Here is a 27,516-nt window from a genome sequence, read left to right as displayed (position 1 = left end):
GGGTTTTTCCTAGTAAGGTTTTAACATTACCTATGGATATCCAAGGGGGAGTGTTATAAATCCAATGTATGTGGATGTCACTTCTAGTGTATGTAAATGTTCTTTCCGTAACTGTCTTTGGAAATTCATACACCAAATGAATGAGTTCATTAATACATGTAATTTGAGAAGATATTTTGTAACCTATAAACATGATGCTATTCTCCTATGGAAGACACACAAGAAACACATTTGAATAAAATAACTTCTTCATTCTCCTCATATATATATATATATATCTTGTCTCTGTTATTCTATTTTGTTCTCTTTCTTAATAATACCACAATTTTAGAGGTTCTTTTGTTTCCATTGAGCTGTTTTGATTTTTATTTTTTGTTTTAATTTTCTTTCCGTATTTATTTTTAATAAATTTGGTTTAGGCCGGTTCGGGTCGAAAGTCGAAAGTCGAAACTAAAAATTTCAAGTTAGCTCTGCACTTTCTTCTTCACCGCCTTCACTTCCTCTGAAGTGACTGCAAAAATCTTCAAAACCCAAACCTTTCTTCACCATAAACCATACTGTTCTCCTCCCCTACAAGTTTCTCGAACCTCATACCAGGACCAAATCCCCTAAATTTTCTCCTCCAAAGCTCAAATTCATATACTCCAATAATGACTAAGGTTTACGGAACCGGAACCTACGATTTCCGGCGCCACCGCGTAGCTGAGTACCCGCTGGAAGCATTACCGCATCCGGAGGAGCAAACGCTGCCTTCAGTAACAGACAAGCCGCCGGAGTCGAAGCCCGGTTCGAACATTCCTAGCTCCATAACCCTTGCCGAGATCCAACGCGACCGCTTGACTAAAACCGCTGCTTCTAATTGGGCCAAAACTGGGGAGAAGGAGCCCTTTAGTCCTGAGCTCGTCAAAGAAATTTATGACACGGAGCTCACTGTAAAAGGTTAGTTGTTGAAATTAGAAGAAGCGTTTTAGTGTTTGTGTTTTTATTCTTAAAAAGTAAATGATGATCAGTATGTGTTTCGACTGAGGTCTGAAAGTCAGTCAACAAAGGACTAAATTTTATAAAAACATATTTGGATATATGAGTTTCTATTGTTTCTATTAATGTCTGTGTCTAGTAATATATTTATGCACGTGGCACCCAAGTGTGTGGCCCAGTGGTCAATGAAGTGGCTGGAGAACCATGAGCTCCCAGGTTCCCTTTGGAGATAACAAACACTAGTTGATTTCTTCCCATTTGTCCAAGCTGACTTGGTGGATAGAGTTACCTGGTACCTGTATCGGGAGGTAGCAGGTACCCGGTGGAATAGTCTAGTGTGATGATGTCTTGTGATTAGGCGGTCGTAGGAATAAATTCTGATTGATGATAATTGATATTGGTTTGTGTGAAGGGGGGAGAAAGACGGTTCCGCTGCAGAGGGTGATGATATTGGAGGTTAGCCAGTATTTGGAGAATTATCTTTGGCCCAATTTTGATCCAGAGGCTTCTTCCTTTGAGCATGTGATGTCAATGATACTGATGGTCAATGAGAAGGTATGTTATTTTTACTACTTTTGGGCTCGTCTGAGTTACTTGGAATTTCTTGTTGCTTGTTAGGGTGCTCACAATAACAAGGCAAAGCTATTATACACAGAGATGATGCATGTTCTTACCATGTTTTTGCAAAAAGCAACTTATAATACTATACAGCCTCTACTAAAAATGTCTACCATCTGATAGCATCTGTTACTGCACGACACTTACAGATTACACCTTTCTCCAAGAGAAAGCTTCCACTTCTTCAACCTCTCTGTGTTATTAGGGTCTCCTAAAAGAAACATCCAAGGTCACCTTTGTTCCGCCTTTTTAATAGTTGAGCTACGATGGAATTCTTGTAATTTGTAACAACAGATAAATTTGGGAAATCTTCTTTCAGAGTTTTTTTTACTTCTTACCCTTTGCTACCAACAATCCCGTGAAGCATTTTAATGTCATTTTCTCCTTCATAATCCCTTTCCACGCATTTGTCCTATGTTTAAACATTTCCTTAAGAACCATCCATAAATCCGTCAATCTTTTGTTTGATTACAACCATACTTCATATGTACACTATGATATTCATGTCTTTCAAAATCTCACAAATGCAATTCAGTTAGGAATTGGACTGCTTTTATCGATTTTGAACTTCTGGCAGTTAGAGCCCATATAGTTGTTTCTTCACATGCAAATCTGCACAGCCACGTTTCCATCAATGCTCAGCTATAAATTTCCAGCATAAGAATACTCAACACGCCCACTCTAATTGGAGCTGTAACCCTGTCCCAACTATGAAACTGTCAAAAGAATCTACAAGACCTTGTTAGCTTTGAAAAAGGAGTTTGAAAAAATCCAAGTGAAGCGCAATAGTGGAAATTCTTGGTGAGAATTACAACCCCTCCAAAACCCAAAAGGCCAAAACAAAACAATATAAAATGTAGAGAAAAAAAGAACTCACAAGGAAACAGCAGTTACGGAGAATAAAATACTTCAATTTTTCTTTTACTCTGCATATCCTTTTTTAAGAATGGTAACATGTGTATTTTAAGAAAAACACTAAGGCAGTGTTGTCAAAGGCGCGCTTAAGCCCTGAAGCAAGGCTCAAAACATGTTGAGTGCTTCGCCTCTCTTTGTGGGCGCTTTAGTGTCGCATCAAGGCTCTAAGGCATATTTTTCCCTGCTAATGAGTGTAATCCTGAAAATGCGACATTAAATAATTGATATTTCGCTTTATCGTAAAAAAATTCAATTTCTTTATCCATATATTTGCTTTTAATGCTTATAATTATTAGTCTTGGAGTACATATCCATATTTTTACTTTTTGGTCCGGAGGTAATATCTGGTGTGGCTGTGGGAGGCTGAGAAGAAGGCACTATTACTACTGGCTCTTCAGACTGGCCAGTAGAAGTAGTGGCTTTGCCTTTAGGATCTTTGTCTTTGGGGTTGTCATCAGCCTTGAGGCTGTACCATGAAAAGGGCATCTTTGGTTTCACCTTCACGTCAAACTTCCTTTTCTCCACGTCCTGGTCCTCCAAATACATTGCAAGGAAGTTTAGGAAGGGGTATGATCGGTCACCCTCATGACCACCCTAGACATAACATTCCCGACATTGATCGGGAACCCCGCCATAATAGATGCCACAGAATTTGGTGTCTCTGTTTCTTTTTCCTACAAGTTAAATAGAAGGAAAGCCGTGTTTGACTTATAAGATGATGAAAGACGGAATATTTTAACTCTATTAATAGAGTTAGTCAGATATTTGGCTGCATTAGCAGAAAATTAGGGTCTGTCATGTGCAATAGCTTCAAATAAGGATCTTGCAAATGCTTATGATTCCTTTATTTAACCTTTGCACGTTATTTCTCACTGGTTACAAAATATTTTTTGCAACTTGTAGTTTCGGGAGAATGTGGCTGCATGGATCTGCTTCTATGATAGAAAGGATATGTTCAAGGCATTCCTTGATAGGATTCTTCGGCTGAAAGAGGTTTGTTTTTGTCTTGGGCTTAACGAATTTCAGTGGTTTAGGTATCCAAGTAATTTGGTAATGCTTGTTCTATCGAAAATGCTTGTTTTCTCACTTGAATCTGCATTTTAACTTGCTTTATAAGCATCAGTAACTCCTTTTCGGCTACTAATGTGAATAATAACTCATCCTTGGTGGATGATTGATCAGTAGGAAAAGTTTAGCTCCACAGTATTTGCAATGTGTAAAATAAGAATCTACCTCAACACAGTGCTCTCTATCTCTGATGTGACTAGAAAGTGAGAGTGCTGAAAAGAAACAAAGGCAAAGGATAAAAACAATATCTTTTTGTCGAATGCGCGTAACCACTTTATTTTTTTGATGAAGTAATGAGTTTTATAGAAAAAGGCATCAAGAAGATGCAAGAAGTACAAGAGGGGGAAAGAGTCAGCTTTGATACAAAAAAGAAAAGAAATACTAGGGTAAAGCAAAAGGGCTTACAAAATCCAAAAAGTTAATATGGCAATCTACAGGGGCTAAATGCGCATGACCACTTTACAAACACCTCTTATGGTATGGAGACCCTTGAAAAATGCATAGGTTAGCTGTCTACTTTGCTGAACGATCAAAATAATGCACACCTTATGGTCAAGTCTAGGGTTCATATCTTGCAAACTTTGACTTGCAACTTACCTTGAGAATACAATTATTTAGTTGTTAGGTTCTATATATAGTGTTAGTAAACCATGGAATTTGCAGAGTTAGCATATCTACTGCGTATGGATAGTTTGGTTGACGGGCTAGTTGTGCAGGGATCATAATATAGGTATTGTTATGTTATGTCATTTAACAATAGACGGATCATTATGCAGGGATTATGGATAAAATCAGTAATTAGCACTGCTAATTGCTACACGCATACATGGTATAATTTACAAAAATTCTTAAATTCAATAATGTTAAGAATTCTTACTATATGTTAATATCTTGATTTTCTTAAATAAAAAATATTCTTATTTTGGATTTTGCTATTACAAGATATATTAAAATAAGACACCTTACATCAAAGGTAAGTCATCTTTAAGGGAATTATGGTCTATTTAGGTGCTCTTCGACTGGTATTGCTAATACAATTGTTCTTATTTCACATTATATCACGCATAAAATAATACATAGATCCTGCGTAGGTTATGTAAGTATTACTTAATCAGGGAAGAGAAATGACAACTACGACTAATCCCGAGTTTTATGTAACAAGCCCATACTTTTCAGCTCTTTGTGTAACTTCACTGGCAACTATTGTTTGTCCAAAATCTTTGAGCAGTTGTTGAAATCTTTTGCAGAGTGGTAAACAAGAATTTATAATTGTCAGCAGCAATGACTAATTTTTGTCTTGTAAGATTTTATGACCGTATGTACGTAACAGTGATCACATGGATTCTTTTGGTATTTTTGTTTTATCATGCATCTTTGGTGTTCTAAGATTTCGTGGTGGAAGTTGTTTATGATGCATTAGAATGCTAGAAAGCTATTGTTTCCGTTCATCTTGGTCTCCAGGTCACTTTTTCTTTCTCTTAATTTGGTTGATGTGCGACACTTTCATGCTAGACTGTGGTTCTCGTGTTGTATTTTCTTTTCTTAAGGTAAACTGTTCCATTTTTAAGATTACTTTCTGATTGCGGCTGTTTCATATGGTTGAAAATTTTAGTGCATTGATAGATTGTGAAAAAATGATTGGTAGTTCATTAGTGGTAAAGTTACTGCTGCTATTCGTTGTTTTATCTCACAGTTTAAGACCTGGCTGCAGGGTAGAAGCTTGACAATTGCTGAGAAAATCAATTATCTACTTTTCATGATCAATGCTTTCCAGGTACATTTACATACTTATTGGTGAATCTTACTCTAATTTTCTGATTCCATTTCCCTTCACCTTGAAGATCTGACTTCTTTTTCTACATTATCTGAATTTAAATCTATTTCTCTAATTTTAGATCATAAATGTTATGAAGTATGGGCAAATATATATATTCCCTGCTCTACCAGCATATGAGATTGGACACATCCATGTTTCTTCTTCCTAGCCTTACAAAATTATTCTTAACCTATATCGATGTTGAATGTATCTATAAGTCATATAATCGATTTTCTCATTGTTAGAATTGCACGGTTAATTATATGGATTATAATTTCTTTAAGTCATATATGGTCTTGAACAATCCTTCTGCTTGTGGGGTGTTGCATTAGTCCCGAAGGCCATTTTTCAACATGGTATAGCCAAAACCCATCTCTAATGTTGGGCTACCTTATATTGGTTATCCATGTTATGTTACTGCATGCTCCATATATCCAGCCCTTGGTATGTGGTAGGTTAGTATTATTGTGGTAGTTTGCTTATGTGGTTTTGGACAACCATTACCACTTGAGCTATCTTTTGTGGTTGAGTTTGGCTTAAGGTCCATTTCTCTTTTAAAATTAATGAAAAATTATAGCATCTTGAATGTTGGGAAAGCATATTGCTTTTATATTCACCAATAAAAAAGCATATTTCCTGTAGTGACTGTTAGGTATCTGCATTGCTTCCTGGTACATAATTCATGGCCGTTGTACAATTATTTTCCTATTTTGTTTCTGAGAATGTTATTGATTGTACTCTTTTTTATGTTGTCATTTATTTTTATTTCGATGAATTATTTACTACTTTTGTTCTTTCAGAGTTTAGAAGATGAGATAGTGAGCAAAAAGGTATTGAGATTAGCTAGTCTGCAGTGTTGGCATTGCTTGTCATATGGTCGATTTCAGGTAACTTGTACTGTGTTACTAAATGGAGTAGAATTTTCCTCATCCCGTCTCGTTTTCTTATAATAATAATTATTCTTCTTGAGAACAGATGGAGCTGTGTCTTAACCCTGATCTAATCAAGAAATGGAAGAAGATTGCAAAAAGAGCCAAGGAGGCAGCTAAAAGAGGGGAATCTTTTGATCCCTCAAATATGCTAGAAGTGAATTTCTTGAGACATCTAATTGAAGAGTTTCTTGAGGTATCTGATTAAGGACCTGTCTTTCCACCATTCTTTCTAGCTTGTTTTAGCAGAAAATTTCTGATGCTTCCTTCGCCATGATCAGGTTCTTGATTGCAACGTTTTTCCTCATCCAAACACTGAGGTTGATGATCACTTGGATATCACAAATGATTTTGAAGGTGTTAATGATGCCTCTGTCCTATACTGTGAACGATTTATGGAGTTCCTCATTGATCTATTGAGCCAACTGCCAACTAGAAGGTAATAATGCTCTCTGTAGTAGAATAGCTTCCGATGGAGAAAGTTAAAGGATGCTTGGCTATGTAGCAGACACATAAACATGAGTGTCATGTACGGTGTGGACTCAGATACAAAGTGATTAGTTTTTGTGCAGTGGTATACCGATAAGACATTGAAGTTTGGAGACATTAAAAGTCTCTTAAAGCGCATAAAATTATTTAGTTCTTTATTGTGCTCCTTTTTGCGGAGCTTGGTACTTCTCAGTTTGGCTGACGTTCACTACCACCGTTATATTTGCTATGTCATTTATCAACACTAGATTTATTCCAAATAGGTACCATTTTCTCACCATTGCTATTTCTATTTGGTTGTTCTGCAGATATATAAGGCCTGTTGTTGCTGATGTTGCTGTGGTTGCCAAATGTCATTTAAGTGCTCTCTATAGGCATGAAAAAGGAAAACTTTTTGCCCAGCTGGTTGACTTACTTCAGTTCTATGAAGGGTTTGAAATTGATGATCATTTAGGGAGACAAATGACTGATGATGAAGTGGTTCAGGCTCATTATGACCGTTTCCAGTCATTCCAGCTCCTTGCATTTAAGAAGATACCCAAGGTCTGTTTTGATTTCTGTTCCTTTTGATGATGATGAACTGCTCTGGATATTGTTTCTTTTTAAGATAGCGTCATTTTATGGACAATCCAGTGTTGTGAAGAGCGTGAAGCGAGGAAAAGCGACAAGCCCCTTTTTGCTTAAAGCGAGAAGCGAAGTGCTCGCTTTTTTGAAGTGAAGCGGATTTTTTAAAAAAAGATATTAAAATAAATACTGCATAGACAACACATACTTCGATGTAAAAACTAAAGAGTAGCATCAATTAAAGCACAAAATGAGCATCCTATTCTTCTGCAAGATTAAATAAAATGAAAAAAATTGCAGTAAGTATACGAAAAAAATGGCAGTAACTGAAACGAAAAAAATTGGGCAGCATTTCGCTGCAATTTGTCACTGAAACAGTGAAAGTAAAAGAAGAAGAAGATGAAGAAGAGAATGAGAAAAAGAACTGAAGAGAAAAAAAAATTTGCCAGCATTTCGCTGCTATTTTGGATTGAAATAGTGAAAGAAAAAGAAAAAGAAGAAGAAGGAGGAGGAGGAGGAGGAAATCACATACCTGGGCTTGAACTTGATAAACTTTTAAATTTTTTAACGTTGGCAGCCCTTAATATGTAGAAGCGCTCGTTTCTGTCGCTACTGTCGCTTTTACGCTTCTCGCTTTTTTTGCAGAAGCGCTCGCTTTATTCAACCTGCTACGCTTCACATCACAGAAGCACCCGAGGTCTCGCTTCGCGCTTTAAGCGCTGAAGTGAGCGCTTTTCAGAACACTGGGACAATCTAACTATATCACATTTAATTTGTTACCTCTCTCTTTCTCTCTCTCTCTCTTTCCCCCCTATGTTCTGCAGCTACGGGAACTTGCATTGGCAAATGTTGGTGCAATAAACAGGCGTGCTGACCTATCCAAGAAACTTTCTGTGCTTACTCCTGACGAGCTGAGAGATTTAGTATGCCGGAAGGTTCGTGAAATGGCTCTTTACTATCTCCGATATATGACATTGAAAATAGGATCATCGTTCATTATTTATCATGTGAAGTTCTTCTATATACAAATTATAAAGTGTGCAAGTTTACTAATTAAAGAGGAAATTATAAAGAGTGCAAGTTAGAGTTCATCCTTTTGATATTTTCGATAAGGGGAACTTCTGTGTAGTTGGAATCTACCAAGAACTTAGGTGCACTACTTGTCTTGTAAAAGTTAGAATGCTGGGTGCTAAAGCTGTTGAAGGATGCTGAAACCCTTGTGTTTTGTTCTCTTCGACGGTGTTGATAGTCATGTTTGTATAGCTTCTATTATTGTACCTCGTTATCTCAAATTCTATGAAAAGTAGATTTCAGCTGAAGTAGTGACATCTAGACGATGATTAAATCAACTTTTCTGACAGTTAATGACTCAGCACACTATACAATGAGGATACAACCAAAAGGTATATCACTTTCTTGTGGAGATATAAGATTCAGAGATAGAAAATCGCACATGTGAATGATTGTTCATTTCAGGGCATTGAGGTCTATAAGGACCAAAAAAGAAAAGGAATATAAGGCAGATGACTAGAACTGTAGGCGATTTGCTTAGCTCCATGGCAAAAGCTAAGACATGTTTGTTAGAAAATATGTTTTTCCGTTGAAGTGGATTTCTGATAATGTTGTTTGATATGCAGTTGGTCTGTGTGTGCTCTCTTATCTTTAACTATTTAGAGAGCTGCCTCTCAAGCAACCCCTACTAGTTATATTTGTAAAGAATGCAGATTAGTATTCCATTAGAAAAATAGAATACAGATTACCACTGCTGTATGCTTTCGGACTGATATCATGTCGGGTTGTGCAGCTTAAACTGCTAAGTCAGAGACGGGCAGTTGGTGGCCTAGTAAATTCATCTTGTACCTTATAATTGCTTTCTGGTTATTATTGCTAAATGTTCAATATTAGTGCTTTTGCTCTTTTATCTCTATGGTAGTTATACTCGCCTATCTCCACGGTAGCACGAGTAATTATCTTCTGCAAAAATAGATTGTTATTGCTTGTCTGATACCTCCACCTGTATTGCAGCTAAAACTGATATCAGTAGATGATCCATGTTCAGATAGAGTTGATTTCTTAATTGAAGTAATGGTATCATTCTTTGAGAGACAGCAGTCGCAGAAAGAGGCCATAAATGCTCTTCCTCTTTACCCTAATGAGCAAATAATGTGGGATGAAAGCCTTGTACCAAGTATCAACTACACTGGGGAAGGATGCCTGGCACTTCCAAAGCTCAATCTACAGTTTTTGACACTTCATGACTATCTGCTTAGAAACTTCAACCTCTTTCGCCTTGAATCAACTTATGAAATCCGTGAGGACATCCAAGAAGCTGTGCCACATCTCCTTGCTTATATCAATAATGAAGGAGAGGCGGCGTTTCGAGGTTGGTCGAGAATGGCTGTGCCAGTTAAAGAATTTAAGATTACCTCAGTAAAACAACCAAATATAGGTGAAGTAAAGCCATCTGCTGTAACAGCAGAAGTTACTTTCAGCATCTCCAGCTACAAATCACAAATAAGGTCAGAATGGAATGCACTTAAAGAGCACGACGTTCTCTTTTTACTTTCTATTCGTCCTTCATTTGAGCCTCTCAGTGCCGAAGAGGCTGCTAAGGCAACTGTACCACAGAGGCTTGGTCTTCAGTGTGTGCGCGGCTGTGAAATAATTGAGTTGCGTGATGAGGAGGGAACTCTAATGAACGATTTTACTGGGAGAATTAAGCGGGACGAGTGGAAACCCCCAAAAGGAGATCTTAGAACTGTTACTGTTGCACTTGACACAGCACAATACCATATGGATGTTGGTGATATAGCAGAGAAAGGTGCAGAAGATATTTATGGTACATTTAATATATTGATGAGGAGGAAACCGAAGGAGAACAATTTCAAAGCCATCTTAGAGTCCATAAGAGATCTGATGAATGAAACATGCATAGTTCCTGACTGGCTGCACGACGTATTTTTGGGCTATGGAAATCCTTCTGCAGCACAGTGGACTAATATGCCAGATCTCCTTGAAACAGTGGATTTTAAAGATACCTTCCTAAATGCTGATCATGTTAGGGAGTGTTTTCCAGATTATCAGGTATTTATTGTCATTCTTTCTCTGTGGTACTTATGTCGTGGTGTTCATTGTACTCATGTCTTTCTCTGTCTCCTCATCTTCTTTGTTCAGGTTTGCTTCGTTAACCAAGATGGCATAGAAAGCTTGCAACCAAGTCCCCCCTTTAAGATTAAGCTTCCTAGGAGTCTGAAAGGGAAAGCTCATGCTCTTCCGGGGAGTGAGAAGTCTACTATGCCAGAAGTTCATTCTGAAAGAGACAAGCTTATTGTTGAAGCATATATCCCTCCTGATCCAGGTCCATATCCTCAGGATCAACCAAAGCGGAACTCAGTTAGATTTACCCCAACACAGGTGCTTATCGCATCATACATGATTTATGGTTCTAATTTCTTTATTTTCTCAGATGTTATCCTCATTGTTTTGCATTTTTTGGGTCAAATAAATTATTTTTTTAAATTAAAAAAGGGGCAGCCCGGTGCACTACCCTGCATTTCTGCAAGAAGTTGTTTCCACGGCTCGAAGCCGTGATCTCTTGGTCACATGGCAGCAACTTTACCAAGTACACAACTAACTCTTTTTGACTCAAAGAGCTAGTTCTTAAAAAAAAGAAAAGGAAAACAAAACTGTATCTACATCACTGAGCAAAATCTGGCTTACAATGCTATTATTAGTTCCAGCTCGGCACCTTCTAGGAAGGGTATAAACTGGAACATCATCATATAGCAGCAATCCAGCTAACTCTATGTTGGATGCCTATTCAACCTCTAATTGACTCTTCCATTTACAATTCATCTGGCCTATGATACGGAGTTGTATAACCTCATTGTTTTTATTTGTGTTTTATCGAATTCTATTACTTTTGCTGTCTTATTCTTATTCTCATAGGTCCCCTAATTTCTACAATGCTGTCATTTGTATTCTCATATTTGAAAAAAGGCTAGCCGAATGCTTAAACACTATTGTCTAATATGAGTGTGCAGTCTTTGATCAGATACGAAATATGCAGATTCTAGGGGCAAAGTGAAATATAGAATGACTTTTATAGTTAACTATCAGTTTAAAAATGACATTGTAGTAATACCGAATGCTTTATGGGTTCTTGAGTCTGACTGCTAACGTCATACTGAATGCTTTATGGGTTCTTGAGTCTGCCTATGTGGTTTTGGCTCTTCTTTTCTACTATTTAGGTTGGATTACAAAAAGGGTTGTGGTATAGGCAGTTTCCTGCCTTCTAAAGAGATAATCACTTGGTTCCTGAGAAGGCTGAATCTAATATGTGCTTGTGGAGCCAGTAAATCTTGCTTTTAGTGATATGTAATAACCCAACTATCTACCTTTTTTCCTATAACTGAGTCAAGTTTGTATTGCTTGGGATCCTTTATGCCCTGGCCTAAGAAGGGTAGTAATTTAGTTAATGGAGGAATTGTCTAACATGAAGGATACCATGCATCGGTGTTGTCATGGTGTTGAGTATGTGCCCCAAGGTTGGAATGGCATTGTGCTACTATTGGTTATATTTATAATACTGTGGTAAACAAAGAATATTTTTCAGTGCCTCTTGTAGATGCAGATTGAAGATGAACTCGTCTTTGCAAATTGGGAAAAAGTATTCAAAGTTCTGAATTATGATGCTTGTGCTGAATCCTTTGGGCACAACTTACATAAAAAGCAAGTTGTGGATTAAAGAGACTCACTTTAATCTTGTTTTTGGACTTGTACTTTGCCCAATTATCTTTTCATTTCTTTTGCTTTTACTTTCTGCTCAAGTGGGTGAATCTTCTCTTTGCTTAACTGTGTTAAATTTCAAGATACCGAATTTGGTAATGCTTGTTGGTTTCAACGGTTGTTTTAAAATTCTAATAGGAGTTAAAAGAAAGAGCATTTTGTAGGTTCACCCATGAAATCTTATGCTTTTTGGATCTGTTGGTATAAAAATGGCATTCCCAAATCAAGACATATTCACGTCAATCTCTATTAGCTGTGGTTGTTCGAGTGCAACTAGGAAAACATGTTGGATACACATTCTATATCTAGAATTGGCTTCAGACGACCTATAAATTATCATAGCACCTCCTTGCTGTTATATTATCCTGGAATGATAAGTTTCATAAGAAGGATGCTATTGTCCTATTTATACCGGTAACACCTGTTAAGCAAAAAACATTTCGTGGTAAACTCTCCATCAATCACACGGAGAGAGATTATCTTCAAATACCTGTCGTCATTTGAGATATAGGCAAATTTATCTTAGGAAAAAACACAATGGAAGCAAAGGATTCCTTCCATTTGTTCCAAGCTTTTTGGCATGTTCCGCTTCCGAGATTCAAAATACATGAATTGGTCTAGTCTTACTTAGATTTGGAAGTTGGTCTAATTGAAGCTCAATAAATGAAAAGTTCCAAACAAATAATAGATGGAGGGCGTGGTTGTGATCAAGAATTAGTTGTTGCACTGGGGGGTCCTTTCAATTTGGTCAGAGACTTGTATATTGGTGTGGGGATAAGTTTGAGATTAGTGAACCTCTAGTTGTAGATAACCCCTAACTTGCCTTAAAAGACCAATTGTTTAGTATTGGTAAGGAACAGGCTTAAGTAGAGCATAGTGAACATAAATGGTTCACATAGTCGGCTCCAATTAGTTTGCGACTGAGGTATACTTGATTTTCAAGGTTTCTGTTTTAAAGATCAGAGGAAAAACAGAGTGAAAATCTGTGGTGCTCCTCTCACACTGTTCGTTGTCTTACTTCTATACAATCAGATCAAGTATCTTCGACTTCAAGTTATTGCTCTCTTTCATTCTTCCTTGTAGCTTGTCTCTTTTAAGATTCAAGTCTGATCGTGTTAATTTGGTTTAAATAATCACTCTGATTGTTCCACTAGTTTATTCTGGAATCTTTGCTATCTTTGGCCTATGTAGGTTGGAGCAATTATCTCAGGCATTCAGCCAGGTTTATCCATGGTTGTGGGTCCCCCGGGTACGGGAAAGACTGATACGGCTGTGCAGATTTTGAATGTTCTCTATCATAATTGCCCTTCTCAACGGACCCTGATAATCACTCATTCTAATCAAGCTTTAAATGATCTTTTTGAGAAGATAATGCAAGTAAGATATTTTCTGGGTCTTGAGTTTTATGCATTTGTAATATGATTTTGTTGCAATTTTTGCAAAAAATTTGTAACTAATAATGGCGTTCCACTGCTGTAATTACTTTAGAGAGATGTACCAGCTCGCTATCTTCTCCGGCTTGGTCAGGGAGAACAAGAATTAGCAACTGATCTTGACTTCAGTCGTCAGGGAAGAGTGAATGCCATGCTTGTTCGGCGGCTAGAACTGCTTAGTGAAGTTGAGCGCCTCGCAAGGTCCCTTCAACTTCCCGAGGATGTTGGTTATACATGTGAAACTGCAGGATACTTCTGGCTGCTTCATGTATACTCACGGTGGGAACAATTTTTAGCTGCTTGCGCTGAAAATCAAGATAAACCAACATTTGTTCGGGACCGGTTTCCCTTTAAGGAATTTTTTTCTAATACTCCCCAGCCAGTTTTCGCGGGTCAGTCCTTCGAGAAGGACATGCGTGCAGCTAAGGGGTGCTTTCGTCATTTGAAAACGATGTTTCAAGAGCTCGAAGAATGTAGGGCATTTGAATTACTCAAGTCCACTGTTGATCGATCTAATTACCTGATGACCAAACAGGCAAAAATTGTGGCAATGACCTGCACCCATGCAGCACTTAAAAGGAAGGATTTTCTTCAAGTGGGTTTCAAGTATGACAACCTGTTGATGGAAGAAAGTGCCCAAATTTTGGAAATTGAAACTTTCATCCCTATGTTGCTTCAGAGGCAGGAAGATGGCTATGCTCGGCTTAAACGCTGTATACTGATTGGTGACCATCATCAATTGCCCCCTGTCGTGAAAAATATGGCTTTTCAGAAGTACAGCCACATGGATCAGAGTCTCTTCACAAGATTTGTTAGGCTAGGGATTCCATATATTGAGTTGAATGCGCAGGGTAGGGCACGGCCAAGTTTAGCTCGGCTTTACAATTGGAGATACAGAGAACTGGGGGATCTGCCTTATGTGAAGGAGAATGCGGTCTTTCATAAAGCAAATGCTGGGTTCTCATATGACTATCAGTTGGTAGATGTGCCCGATTACAATGGCAGAGGTGAAAGTGCCCCTTCACCCTGGTTCTATCAGAATGAGGGAGAGGCTGAATACATAGTCAGTGTCTATATGTATATGCGTTTACTTGGATATCCTGCGAATAAGATATCAATCTTGACTACTTACAACGGCCAGAAACTTTTGATCCGTGATGTTATAAGTAGAAGATGTGTCCCTTATGACTTTATTGGTCCACCACACAAGGTAAATATACTGTTACCTCTTTGAGCTGTATCTAGTTGTTTCAGTTTCTGGCATTTTTTCTTTATTACAATTGGAAAGCAAATTATTCTCTAGTTTATTTTCTCATTGGCATCTTTCTTCGGGAAAGGGGGATTGGCCATCGTGGGAAAAGAGGTGGTTCTGTTGAAACATGATCTTTAAGAGCGGGATAATCTTTATTAAAAAAAAAGAGTGGGATATTACCTAAAATGTCATCAATAGTATAACATGTGAGTCTGTATTTTGGAAGTTTCTGAACAGTTCCAGTGAAGATCTTCTTTTAACTTGGAAAACAACATTTTCTTTTTTATTTTCTCATTGGCATCTTTCGTTGGGTAAAAAAGAAGGGGGGGGGGGGGGTACTCTGGAAAAAGGGGAAGTTGAGTTAAAACATGACAGTAAGGTAGAATACTACCTCAAATGTCTTAAAGTGTAACATGTCAGTGTATTTTGGAATGAATGCTTTCCTCTATCGTTTCAAGGGGGCCCCACAACAAACAATGGTGGAGTTGTTAATAAATGCTTTATGGTTTCTCCCTCTGAATGTATTAATTTTTATGTTAATTTTTTGGTATAGGTTACAACTGTTGATAAGTTTCAAGGTCAGCAGAATGATTATATCTTATTGTCTCTCGTCCGTACGCGTTTTGTTGGCCACCTTCGTGATGTCAGAAGATTGATTGTTGCAATGTCCCGTGCGCGTCTGGGTCTTTATGTTTTTTGTCGACGTTCTCTTTTTGAACAATGCTATGAACTTCAACCGACATTTCGGCTTCTTTTAGAGAGACCTGACCACCTCGCCCTCAATGTTGATGAGGCAACATCCCTGACAAATCGTCCTGTTGGAGAAACTGGAACAATCAGTCTTGTTAGTGGACCTGAGGAAATGCAGGGCATTGTGAATTTCAAGATGCATCAGGTCTATCAGGTATTCTCTCTCTGACTGCAATTTATGGATGATAATTTTTGGATGACATATTTTGGAAGCTTGAAGCATTTCTAGCTTAGTCTTGTGGATTTGATTCAAAACCTTAGTCAATGGGAATAGTTTGATGTCTCCTATGTCGTTGATATCCTGGGACAAACAGGTTAAAAGATGGTATATGATGGTGTTGCCAATTACATATTTTGCTGTACTTAGTATAAGTTTCTTCACAAGTTACCAAGAAAGAGTAATATACTATTGGATGGTGTACCATACTGTGACATGCTTGGGTGTCTTGTGAAATCTAGAGACGTAATATTGATTAAAAGATGGTGTATGTTGGTGCAGTCCCCTGTCAACATGAAATGGTAGAAATGCTGTAAATGTCATGGAGCTGTTCTTTCATCTCTTGTTTGTGTAGTTTAAGATATTTGTTTCCTTCTTTTTATGCCTTCTGCTCAACTCTACACCTGAGAGGCCTCCTCGTCACTTCTCAATGTTGCCTAGATGCTTCTTAATTTACAGTTTTTACGCACATATTATGTTTCTGAGGGGGGCCTTGGAGCAACGGTAAAGTTGTCTCCGTGTGATTTATAGGTCACAGGTTTCAGCCGTGGACTCAGCCACTATGACAAGGTAGGCTGCCCACATTACACACCTCAGGGTGTGGCCCTTCACAGATTCTCCGTAAACGCGGGATACTTTGTGCACTGGCCTGCCCTTTTCTTTGAAATCTAATCAAGTGCTTGCCCAAATTTTTTATCATGGTATTTTAAAGAAGTGCTTGTCTCTACTATTTCTTTCCTTCTTTCCTAAGCCGAGGGTCTATCGGAAACAACCTCTCTACCCTCCCAAGATAGGGATAAGGTCTGCGTACACACTACCCTCCCCAAGACCCTACATGTGGGACTTCACTGTGTTTGTTGTTGTTGTCGTCGTTGTTGTATTTTAAAGAAGTCTTACGTTTTTCATAATTTGGTGCTCGACTTTTTCCCTGTATCTTCTGCACAGGCACGGATGATGAGCCATATTGAGTATCCTTCTTATCCAGAATCTGTCCCCGTGCAAAGTGTGGAGCAGAATGCAATGTCCCTATCCAATCGCATGGCTACTGATAAGACAGCTATTGAAGATGGCGCGCATGACACAGGACCATCAGAGTCAACCACGAAGGTTCCACCTGATGAGATGTTAGTTGCAAGCCATTCAAATGGAGAGGTTGATGGTGAGGACCAGAGAGTTGATAGTGGCAGAATGGACATAGAGAACAACTTGAATGTGGAAAGCAAGATGGAAGAGTAATATAAGATATTCCCCCACCATGTTAACTTGATTGCCACTGAGATGTAAAATATGATCATTACTAGCGGCCCCAAGTTGTATAGATCTCTTAAAAGGTTGTCAGGTCAAAGACCAGATGTCGTGGAACAGCTGCAAATGCAATGTTATGTTGGCTGCATTCGACTTCCTCAAGCAGCACGGTTTAAGCTCCACAGGCCGTGACTTGGTTGCAGAATGTGTAGTGGAATTGTGTTTTCGTAGGTGGTAATCACTGATATGAGCAGTAAATCAAAATAATTTTCCTGTAAAGATTGGAGGTGGGGAAAACCCAGGGGAAGAGTGTGCGGTTGGGGCATGGACCGCACCACCTCGAGATCCTCATCAAGACACTGAGTTTCTTGTTGTGCATACGGCTGGGGAGGGGCTGCAACCTCATTGGTTCACTTACCAGCTGAGTTCAGGGATGCCTGTGGACGGTAAAATGACTTAACGTTTTGTAACTTATTTCCGGAAATTATTGCCAAAATTCTCCAATTTTGAGAGTAGGTATTATGATATTAAGCCTTGTTTTACTTGTTAAAATCTCTATCCTCTGTTTTCTTCTAACTCCGGTTGTTCTGAAGCTTAAGCTTTCATTGAACTGGCAGACACTTAAATTTCAGTTTCGGCGATCTCAAACACATCTTTCCACATTTCAACCTATCAAATCAAATACTTCTCTTCTCATCATAAAAACAATTGATTTGGGTAACGTGGAATATAGAAGTGATATTATTGTTATTACTATTGCTATTGTCGTTATTATTGTTATTGTTACCCTTTGTGGGTCTTTATGAAATGCTATCTTTTACCTAAGAAACTTCTAACTTCATTTCATATAATTTAAAAATTAAAACGTTACATCCCAATTTTACATTGTGAAACACAGCTTTTCTCTATCTTCCTCCAATAGCCAACTTGTTCTCTAGCATCTTCTAGAAAAAATAATCTCCTCGCGTACTAAACGTGTCATGTCAAATAAAGATGGAGTAACTATTGTTATTATAATCTCTTTAACAAAATATCTCAGTCAGCTGCCATTCCTGTGTCCACGTTCTCATAGCTGCCGGCCGCTGGACCGTGTCGAAATGGTCCAACGCCACCCTCAGAATAATTCACTTCTTTTTGGGGGATTTGTATCTGTACTCGTTTTTTGGGTCACGTTTTAACTTGCGCCCGTTTTGTAAAAAAAATTGCGAGCGTACCATTTTTTCGCGTAACTTTAGCATACGGGGCTGAAGTAGCAAAGACAATCACGCCAAACTTCAGCATTCTAGTAGACGGGCCTGAAGTAGCAAAAATTGCTGAACCAAGTGCTAAAGTTTTTGTTTGTAATTGCTGAACTTAAGCATTCTAGTGCTGAAGTTCTGTTCTCTATTTGCTGAAGTTTTTATTTGTAATTGCTGAGCTTAAGCATTCTAGTAGCTGAGTTTTGTGATGCTGAAGTTATTTAGTTCATTTGTAAAAACTTCAGCACTAAATACGCTGAAGTTTTTTCTGTCCTGGATAAGCTTTTTCAAAAACTTCAGCAGAAGATGCTGAAGTTATTTAGTTCATTTGTAAAAACTTCAACACTAAATAAACTGAAGTTTTTTTTTTTTGTCCTGGATAAGCATTTTCAAAAACTTCAGCAGAAGATGCTGAAGTTATTCAGTTCATTGTAAAAACTTCAGCACTAAATACGCTGAAGTTTTTTGCCTTGGATAAGCTTTTTCAAAAACTTCAGCAGAAGATGCTGAAGTTATTCAGTTCATTTGTAAAAACTTTAGCACTATATAAGCTGAAGTTTTTTAAAAAGCTTATATAGTTTTTGACCCATACAATCACTATATTGGATCTTCGTTTTTTTCTTCTTTCTGAACGTTTTTATGGAGCAAAACAGTAATCACATTAGAAAAAGGTGCCTTCAGTGGAAATAAATCAAATAATCATAAAGTTTAAGTGATATAAAGTGAAACTATTACTTTAACCCCACAGATCAATTCAATTGATTCAAAGAAAAAAAGATTACATAAAAAATGCGAAAAAAATAAAAAGAAATCGTGTAGCTTATGTTAGTTGATTCATTGTTATTGATAAGTCGTAATCAATTTATTGGGACTTAAATTTAGTTGTCCCAACTCCCAATGAAGACCAGATGCTAAGCTGTGTTATCGTACTGAAAATATCTTAAGAAACGAAAGAGGAGGAGGAGGAGAAAGGGGGCTGAAGTTGTTTAAAAAGTGGGTACAAGTTAAAATTATTTAAAAAATGGGTATAAGTAGGGGTGTGCATTTGAATCGGTTTATCGATAAATCGAATCGATTATTTGTTATCGGTTTATCGATTTATCGATTTCGAAATTTTTCTTATTGAGTTATCGATTTCGATTTTGATTTTGTCCTCTTCGGTTATCGGTTTATCGAGAAACCGATAAGAAATACTAAAAAAAAATTAATTTTTTTTAAATTTTTTTTACCCTTATTCTATAATACCCTTTCCTTTACCCTAAGTCCTTAACCTTATTATTTCATCTACCACATTTAAGGAATGATCATATTTAAAGCTCAAGGGAATGAAGTTCAAATTGATGGAAAATAGAATTAGCCGTGATGATGTATTTTTATTTTTTTTTATACCGTTGGAGTGTTGGTGGCATACATTTGATCCCTTACTTTAGTTTCGTTGCATGTGCTTGTTGACACAATTTTTATGTTATAAACGGTGTTCATCTTATTTTAGCTTCTTTTGGTCCATATTAGTTAGGCGTGTTTATAGCGATATACTTTCCGTGGAATCCCGCGAATTTTCTTATTGGTGTAATTGATAACCGAATCGATAAGCACCAAAAATCGAAAAAATCGAAACCTTATTGAAATGATAACGATAAGCATATGTACAAATCGATAATCGATAAGTAATTATCGATAACGGTCAAAATCGAATCGATAAATCGAATGCACACCCCTAGGTATAAGTTAAATGGGGGCGACCGAATAGGGCGCCCGTGCAAATTTTACCTTCTTTTTTCCTTTTCCTAAACCAGGGTGGGAAAAGACAGTTACACACTCCAACAAAGTAGGAAAAGGTGGAGGAAAATCAGTTGTAAGTTGGAGGAGAGTTAGTTGCGTTTACTTTGTCATCCCTAGTTCTTTTTTCTACTTAATACGTTCTATTAAGATATGCGCTTCATTTTGTGTTGACCTTAGTCGAGAAGTATACTATTTGTAAAGCAATTTGACTCGTATATTACTACATCTTTTTCTTCTCCTTCCCTATATTTTTGTGGCAGAAAAGTATTTAACAGTAGATTCCAACGGACTGTAGAAGGACCTTTTTGAAAATATAACCATCAAAGAAGGACCAGCCAAATAAAAAGAGAAAAAGAGAAAAGGAAAAGGAAAAGAAAAAGAAAAAGTGGAGTGTGCGATTTGCACTAGCACAAGTCATACAAGAATATTTAGGACTAAGTCAAATATTCAAAGTTTATTAAGTAGTAATTATTACGATGTGAGACTTTGTTGGATTATTAGATAGATGCCTGCCTTGCCTTCACATCCATACAAAGCACATCCTTCCAATTTTCTCTCATGAAAAACGTACTAAAATAATTCTAGAAAAAAACGACCACATGTATAACAAAAAACAAAACACCACTTTCAATTAGGGAAAGAATTCAATATTTTAAGGCAAATTAGCCCTTGTATTTCACGTCAATGAACTAAGATGATGAACATAACAGACAAACTACTAGTAGTATAGTAAGAGTTGAACCAAGTCTTGGTCTTTCTTCATTTTCTTCTCTTCTTTCACACTTGAAAAAAGAAAAAACTGCAGATGAGTGTGAAAGAAAAAACATTAATCATAGAGGTAGTGTCCTCTGATCAACAATCAATTACTACAACAGATGACACTATGTGTTCATCTCAGGGGAGAGACTCAGAATATTCAACTGTTCAAGAACAACTATTAGAATTTATGGAGAAACTGAGTTCAATTCTCACTGAATTGAAAGATGACAAAAGGGTTATTATGACGACCAGTACTCCTATTCAGAAAGCAATTGAATCACTTGAAGCCGATTTTAGTCGTGCCAAGGCCTTATTGGAAAACAGTCAATTCTCCCCTGCACATGATGAGCAACATATACAAGTACAAGTGATTGTGCAGAATCTTGCTAGAGCTTTAGGCCTTGTGCTCTTTGCTAGTCATGACGTCGTTGAAATTAGTAACAAGGTAGAGATTGAGACACTGAGAAAAGAGATGATGAAGATGAGTAGCATTAATAAGCCTAGTTTGATCATGAGCTCAGATGAATCCGAGTTCTCATCATATGGTCGAGAGATAGTGGAAGAAGAAGACGATCAAATAACTTTAGATGTCGATGATGTTGTTGTTCAAATCAAATATAGTGATGATGAAAATCTTAAGTGCGCGCTCCATGGATTGAATACATTGGTTTTGGATGGTATGATTACTAATGAAAGGATTCATCAGGAAGATATGATCCCCGTTCTGTTTAATCGACTGAGTTCAAGTAAAGCTGACCATAGATTGATCATACTCAGAATACTAAAAGCCCTGGTCGCTCAAGATGACGAACATAAGGTTCTTAGTACTCCCTCCGTCCAAATTTCTATATGGTTCTGTTCGGATTTTGAAGGGGAGCTTTGGCGTAACTGGTAAAGTTGCTGTCATGTGACCAGGAGGTCACGGGTTCAAGCCGTGGAAACAACCTCTTGCAGAAATGCAGGGTAAGGTTGCGTACAATAGACCTTTGTGGTCCGGCCCTCCCCCGGACCCCGCGCATAGTGAGAGCTTAGTGCACCGGGCTGCCCTTACTGTTCGGATTTCGAGAGTCAAAACAAGTTTTTCATATGTCTTTTAAATATTTTAAATTTGTTAATTATTGTAACTTATAGTACTTTTTACGTAGTTTCCAAATATATAAATTTTATTTCAAAAAGTTTAGACATTTGATGCCCGAATTCACGATCAAAATTATGAAGTTTGACCGTCCTAATCCGAGGAGCGGTGCCACATGAATTGGGATAGAGGGCGTATTAATTAAATGCATCTAAATTTCAAGAATCAGAAGCTGAAAGTTTGGATTTTTCACATTGTGTGCAGGAAAAGATGGCAGAAATGGGGAACTTATCGATACTGGTGAAGTCGCTCGGTCGTGATTTGGAAGAGCAAAAAGAAGCAGTGGGGCTGTTGGTGAGTCTATCAGATGTTGCTTCAGTTAAGAGAAGAGTTGGGAGAATCCAAGGATGCATTGTCATGTTAGTTGCAATTTTTAATGGAGATGATCAAATGGCTTCTCATGATGCTGCCAACTTGTTAAATTCTTTATCAGGCAATACTCAATATGCTCTTCATATGGCTGAGGCTGGTTATTTCAAGCCTCTTGTACACTACTTGAACCAAGGTAATTTATGAGACTTCCTTTTTGTCTTAAACTACGTGCCTAATTAAACGGTGCCACATAAATTGGGACAAACGGAGTAATTGATTAATAAGCTATATCTACTAGGACAGCTATTATATGAGGTCCACCCGATGCTAGATGTAGAGGCATATAATAGATTGATATGAATATAATGAGCTGCTTAATATATCTTATATATGTTTGCAGGATCCGATATGAGTAAGATTCTAATGGCAACAGCACTTTCTAGAATGGAGTTGACAGAACAAAATAGAGCTAGCCTTGGACAAGATGGAGCCATTGAACCCCTGGTGAAAATGCTCACAACCGGGAACCTAGAATCGAAGCAATCATCTCTAAACGCGTTGCATAACTTATCTGCCTCGAAAGCAAACGTTCAATGTCTGATAAGATCAGGCATCGTTGCAACTCTACTGCAGCTCCTTTTCTCCGTGACATCGGTGCTCATGACTCTAAGAGAGCCAGCATCTGCGATTCTTGCAAAAATAGCAGCTCAATCGGAAGCTGGCATTGTACTAGTGAAACAAGACGTTGCGCAGCAGATGCTTTCGCTCCTTAATCTGACTAGTCCAGTAATCCAGTGTCACTTGTTAGAAGCACTTAATGCTATTGCTGCACGTCCGAATGCCTCAAGGGTCAGAAGAAAAATGAAGGAAAAGGGCGCTGTTCGCCTTCTCTTGCCATTCCTAACAGAAAGTCACAATACCAAGATAAGGAATGGAGCTTTAAATTTGATTTACATATTATCTAATGACATGAAAGGTGGAGAGCTAATGGAACAGCTAGAAGAAATGCATCTGAATACATTGATCTGTGTCGTTTCATCATCTTCAATAACAGATGATGAAAAGGCTGCTGCTATTGGTATACTAAGCAATTTCCCAGTGAGTGATAAGAATGTCACGGATGTGTTTATGAGAGCAAACTTATTGCCCATTTTGATTTCCATATTAATGTCTTGTACTCCTACAACATCACGATTATTGGCTGAGAACATAGCCGCAATATTAATCCGATTTACTCTTCCTTCGGATAAGAAACTACAACAGTTTTCTGCTGACAATGGGGTGATCAATGCTCTGGTAAAGTTGCTAACGTGTGGTTCAATAGTTGCCAAATCTAGATCTGCAGCATCTCTAGCTCAACTATCTCAAAACTCGCTCGCTCTAAGAAAATCGAGAAAATCAAGATGGTTTTCATGTACCCCTCCTCATCCTACAGATGCTTTTTGTCAAGTACATGCTTGTCATTGCTCTACAAGAAGCACATTTTGCTTGGTAAAAGCAGGGGCAGTGCCTCTGTTAGTCGAAATATTACAAGGCAACGAAAGGGAAGGCGATGAAGCTGCACTAACTTGCCTTGCAACATTATTACAGGATGAGATTTGGGAAAATGGGAGCAATTTCTTAGTGAAAATGTCATGTGTACAACCAATTATCAAGAATCTTGAAGAAGGGATCAGCCTGAAAGCTCAAGAGAGATCACTTTGGATTTTGGAAAGGATTTTCAGAGTGGAGGCTTATAGAGTAGAGTATGGTGAATCTGCACAAGTGGTGCTAATTGATCTAGCACAGAATGGTGAATCATTGTTGAAACCTACAGTGGCTAAACTGTTAGCACAACTTGAGCTCTTGCAACCCCAATCAAGTTACTTTTGAGACATCATGTTAATGAGTTTCTTTTTGTATACTTCAAATATTTGTTGATTGATTGAAATATTGAAATTGTACAGTGCTTATACTGATAAACATTTTAAGTTGCGGATTTTCTCGTTATTAAAAAAGGTTTTTGGATTATTTCAGCACTCTGAAGTCCTAGTGTAGAGGTCACCGCTTCTTCTCCTCCTAAACGTGTGAGTATTGTGAAAAAATATGAACATCTAATTCAAAACCTTATAACAATTGGTGAAGTAGACCAGGATCGTTTAAGCCATTTCGAGACCCTTACACAATCAATGATGGACAACTGTAGTATTCTCTGTTGCCCTTTAACGTAGGAGGTCACGGGTTTGAGCTGGTGGAAACATCCTCTTGCAGAATAAGGCTGCATACAATAGACTCTTGTGGTCCAGCCCTTCCTCGGACCAGAGACACTTTAGGCTCTGGTTATTTCAAGCCTCTTGTACACTACTTGAACCAAGGTACACGAATTGCTATGACTGTGAATTGCAACTATTTGATCAATAAGCTATATTTGATTAATATATCCTACTATTAACTATTTGATATGAGTAAGATTCTAATGACAACAGCACTTTCAAGATGAAGCTCACAGATCAAAACAGAGCTGGAGCAATTGAACCCCTAGTCAAAATGTTCACCACTAGAAACCTAGAAGCTAAGCAATTATCTATATAAGATCTACATTACTAATAACTCTACGTACCCACTGCTAAAGTTAAACTAAAAAGTGAAGAGGAAAACCTCTATGTTCATGACTTTCTGTTATTGTTCTTGGACCTGGGCAATGGCGATCGGATCGGATCATGCTTCCAAGTGAGTGCAAAACAAGGCTTGTCAGTTAATCTATGACGAAACATCCAAACAGTAGCCCAATAATCATTATGTTCATGCAAACCGTAGGATCTATAGAACTTCTTCCACCCTGAGTTAAGCACATAAAGCTTAGAATCTGCCCAAGACTTGAATATCATATCGCATGCAACCCCGTCTGGACCATATGTAGTCACTTGTATTCCTTTACTATCATATACATCTTCATGTTCATACAACATTGGCAATATAAAAGCTATGACTTTGTCCCTATTCAAAGAAAGCCTGTTGAAATTATCACTTAAATCTGTGTGTGTCAAGTGTTTTTCGAAGGGTTCACTGCATATTCCAATGATTCCTCTTAAACTTTGTATTGGTGGAATTCTTGGCAATCTTTTGCTTAGCATATTTTGGAGTAAAATAGCATCGTCCTCTTTCAAAACATGGTGTTTCATTGATAAAAGTATATAAGCTGCATGATTATCGTCTCTATTTTCCTCATGGATTTGTTCATTATTCGACATGACTTCCTTGGATTTATTGTTACGTATTGTTCCTCTTGACGATCTCTTGAATATACTTCCCTTTCTCGCCATGATTTATTCCGTCACTCTTTGAAACCTAATGAGAATTAAACTACAGCAAATTATAGGGAAAGGGATAGAGTGTTATGAAGAAGAAAGACTTCTTAGAATCTCAGGATATTAATAAGGTTCCTACTACCATTACAGCTCTGGCCTCTGGGGGTGTGCGTCTTAGTACTCATTTATTTCTAATTTTTCGTGTTTGTATTTATGATATTTGCGTGTAATTAATTGGTAGTTTAATTAAGGGAAGAAGCTAATGTCGTCAAATATTAATACAGTAGTCTTTGGTACGTAACTGAATATTTTATTTTACGTTCTACCCTAAGGCCTAAAGCAAGCGCAAAAGAGCTAATAATTCCCAATTATCCTCAACTACACCTTAAATCAAGGTATTATTGTTAAAATCCCTAAAGCAGCTACCAACTTTCACCGCCTACTTCCTCAAAATCTCTCTTCGGCCTAATCGAATCGTAAAGTTCTCCCCTTCTTCTGCAAAAAACGCAATTATGTCGAAAATGCCAATTATGCTACAATTGCAATGAGAATTGGGATATTAAAATTCAATATATTCAGTTTGTAGATATTTTGTAGATAAATTGTAGATTATTTGTATTCTGATTGTAGATGCATTGTTTTCTATTTTCACAAATCCAAAACGACTAAAACTTCTACAAAATCTTCTGCAAAAAACAGTCTACAATTTATCTACAATTTATCTACAATTTCTGCAACATGTCTTCTTCTTATTCTTCGAGTTTCAATCTGAATTTCAGTCAAAACCAAGTCTAATCTTCACCAAAACCCTCAAAATTGAGATATAAACTCCAAAACATATTCCCAATTATTTTCAACAACACCCAATCAAAATAAATAATGATTTTTGAAAACCCAAATTTGAATTCAAAGCTTCAAAGCTTTTTAATGGCTGTCAATGGTGGAATTGCTGCTCTCTTGTCTCTTTGAAGGTTTGTTCTTCTTCATTGAGAAAATTTGAAGCTGAAAGTAAATGTGTGTATGAACTTTGAAGATTTGACTTCAATTTTGATGAACTTTGTTGTTCTTCATTGATGAACTTCAACTGGAGTAAAATGGGGAACCAACTTTGTTGAAGGGTTTCTTTAATTTTCTGTGAATTTAGAGGGAGAATTTGGTTTCAGAAGATGGAAAATGGTAAAAAGAACGTGGGTATGGGTAAAACGTGGGTGGGAATGAGGGGTTAGGAGAGAGAAACGTGCAGATTCCTTTAATTAAGGAGTAAAAAATGTACAATTAATTATACCCTTAATTAATTATGGTATAGAATTGGTAATTTGGTATACCAAGTGTAATTAAGTCAAATCTTAAACATTGAGGGTAATAAGGTTTCCTATGTGGCATAGGAATGTAAAAATCTCATCTAGTTACTCTGTGCACGGGCCCAAGTTCAAGTAAACTAACACAATTTAAGTGAATTAATAATTTAACTTTATTTTCTATAGGTTTGAGTATGATTGAGAAATGTAATCGCAATTTAAGTTATCATTAGTGAAATATTGAATTTTTTCGTTTAAGCGAAATAAATGCAATTTTTGACGCAAATTATCGATAATTTTTTTTTATGTTAAGTTCATGTCCAAACATAACTTAACTTGGAAACACTTTTTTTCTTTCCAAATTTCAACTTCAAATGCTTTTTTTTCCAGCCTCAATCAGATATTGGTTGAATGCTTGTTAAATTTTGAATCTAAACACTGGTGATTATTATACATAACTTGTTAGACCCTTTATTTTGAGAGGAAGGGGGTATATAATAAAATGTGATTAAGATCCAACATTAATAACTTGTTTTGATGGTTGTTACTTATTATATTGTATCGTATTATTATTTTAAATACAATATTTATTTAGATTGTTTAATTTTATTATATCGTATCGTTAAATTTTTTTGGTTACATA

The 27,516-nt window shown here is 37.2% G+C and overlaps 2 protein-coding genes across 2 annotated transcripts; both read left to right on the top strand.

Annotated features, from left to right (window-relative positions):
* LOC109212067 (intron-binding protein aquarius) lies at positions 433–17,724 on the top strand. Its single transcript, XM_019375709.1, has 15 exons — positions 433–939; positions 1,391–1,533; positions 3,415–3,504; positions 5,291–5,353; positions 6,196–6,282; positions 6,371–6,520; positions 6,606–6,763; positions 7,122–7,356; positions 8,202–8,312; positions 9,403–10,461; positions 10,552–10,791; positions 13,357–13,542; positions 13,654–14,808; positions 15,404–15,754; positions 16,763–17,724. The coding sequence occupies exons 1-15, from the start codon at positions 651–653 to the stop codon at positions 17,051–17,053; spliced, it is 4,608 nt and encodes a 1,535-aa protein (XP_019231254.1). The 5' UTR covers positions 433–650; the 3' UTR covers positions 17,054–17,724.
* Positions 20,705–24,303, top strand: LOC109211984 (U-box domain-containing protein 44-like). The gene is made up of 3 exons (XM_019375621.1): positions 20,705–21,658; positions 22,181–22,481; positions 22,689–24,303. Exons 1-3 carry the CDS (start codon positions 20,888–20,890, stop codon positions 24,158–24,160), a joined length of 2,544 nt encoding a protein of 847 aa, XP_019231166.1. The 5' UTR covers positions 20,705–20,887; the 3' UTR covers positions 24,161–24,303.

The sequence above is a fragment of the Nicotiana attenuata genome, chromosome 1 (assembly GCF_001879085.1).
Source record: "Nicotiana attenuata strain UT chromosome 1, NIATTr2, whole genome shotgun sequence".
In the NCBI taxonomy this organism is placed as follows: domain Eukaryota; kingdom Viridiplantae; phylum Streptophyta; class Magnoliopsida; order Solanales; family Solanaceae; genus Nicotiana; species Nicotiana attenuata.
This window is presented reverse-complemented; position numbering and strand designations above follow the sequence as displayed.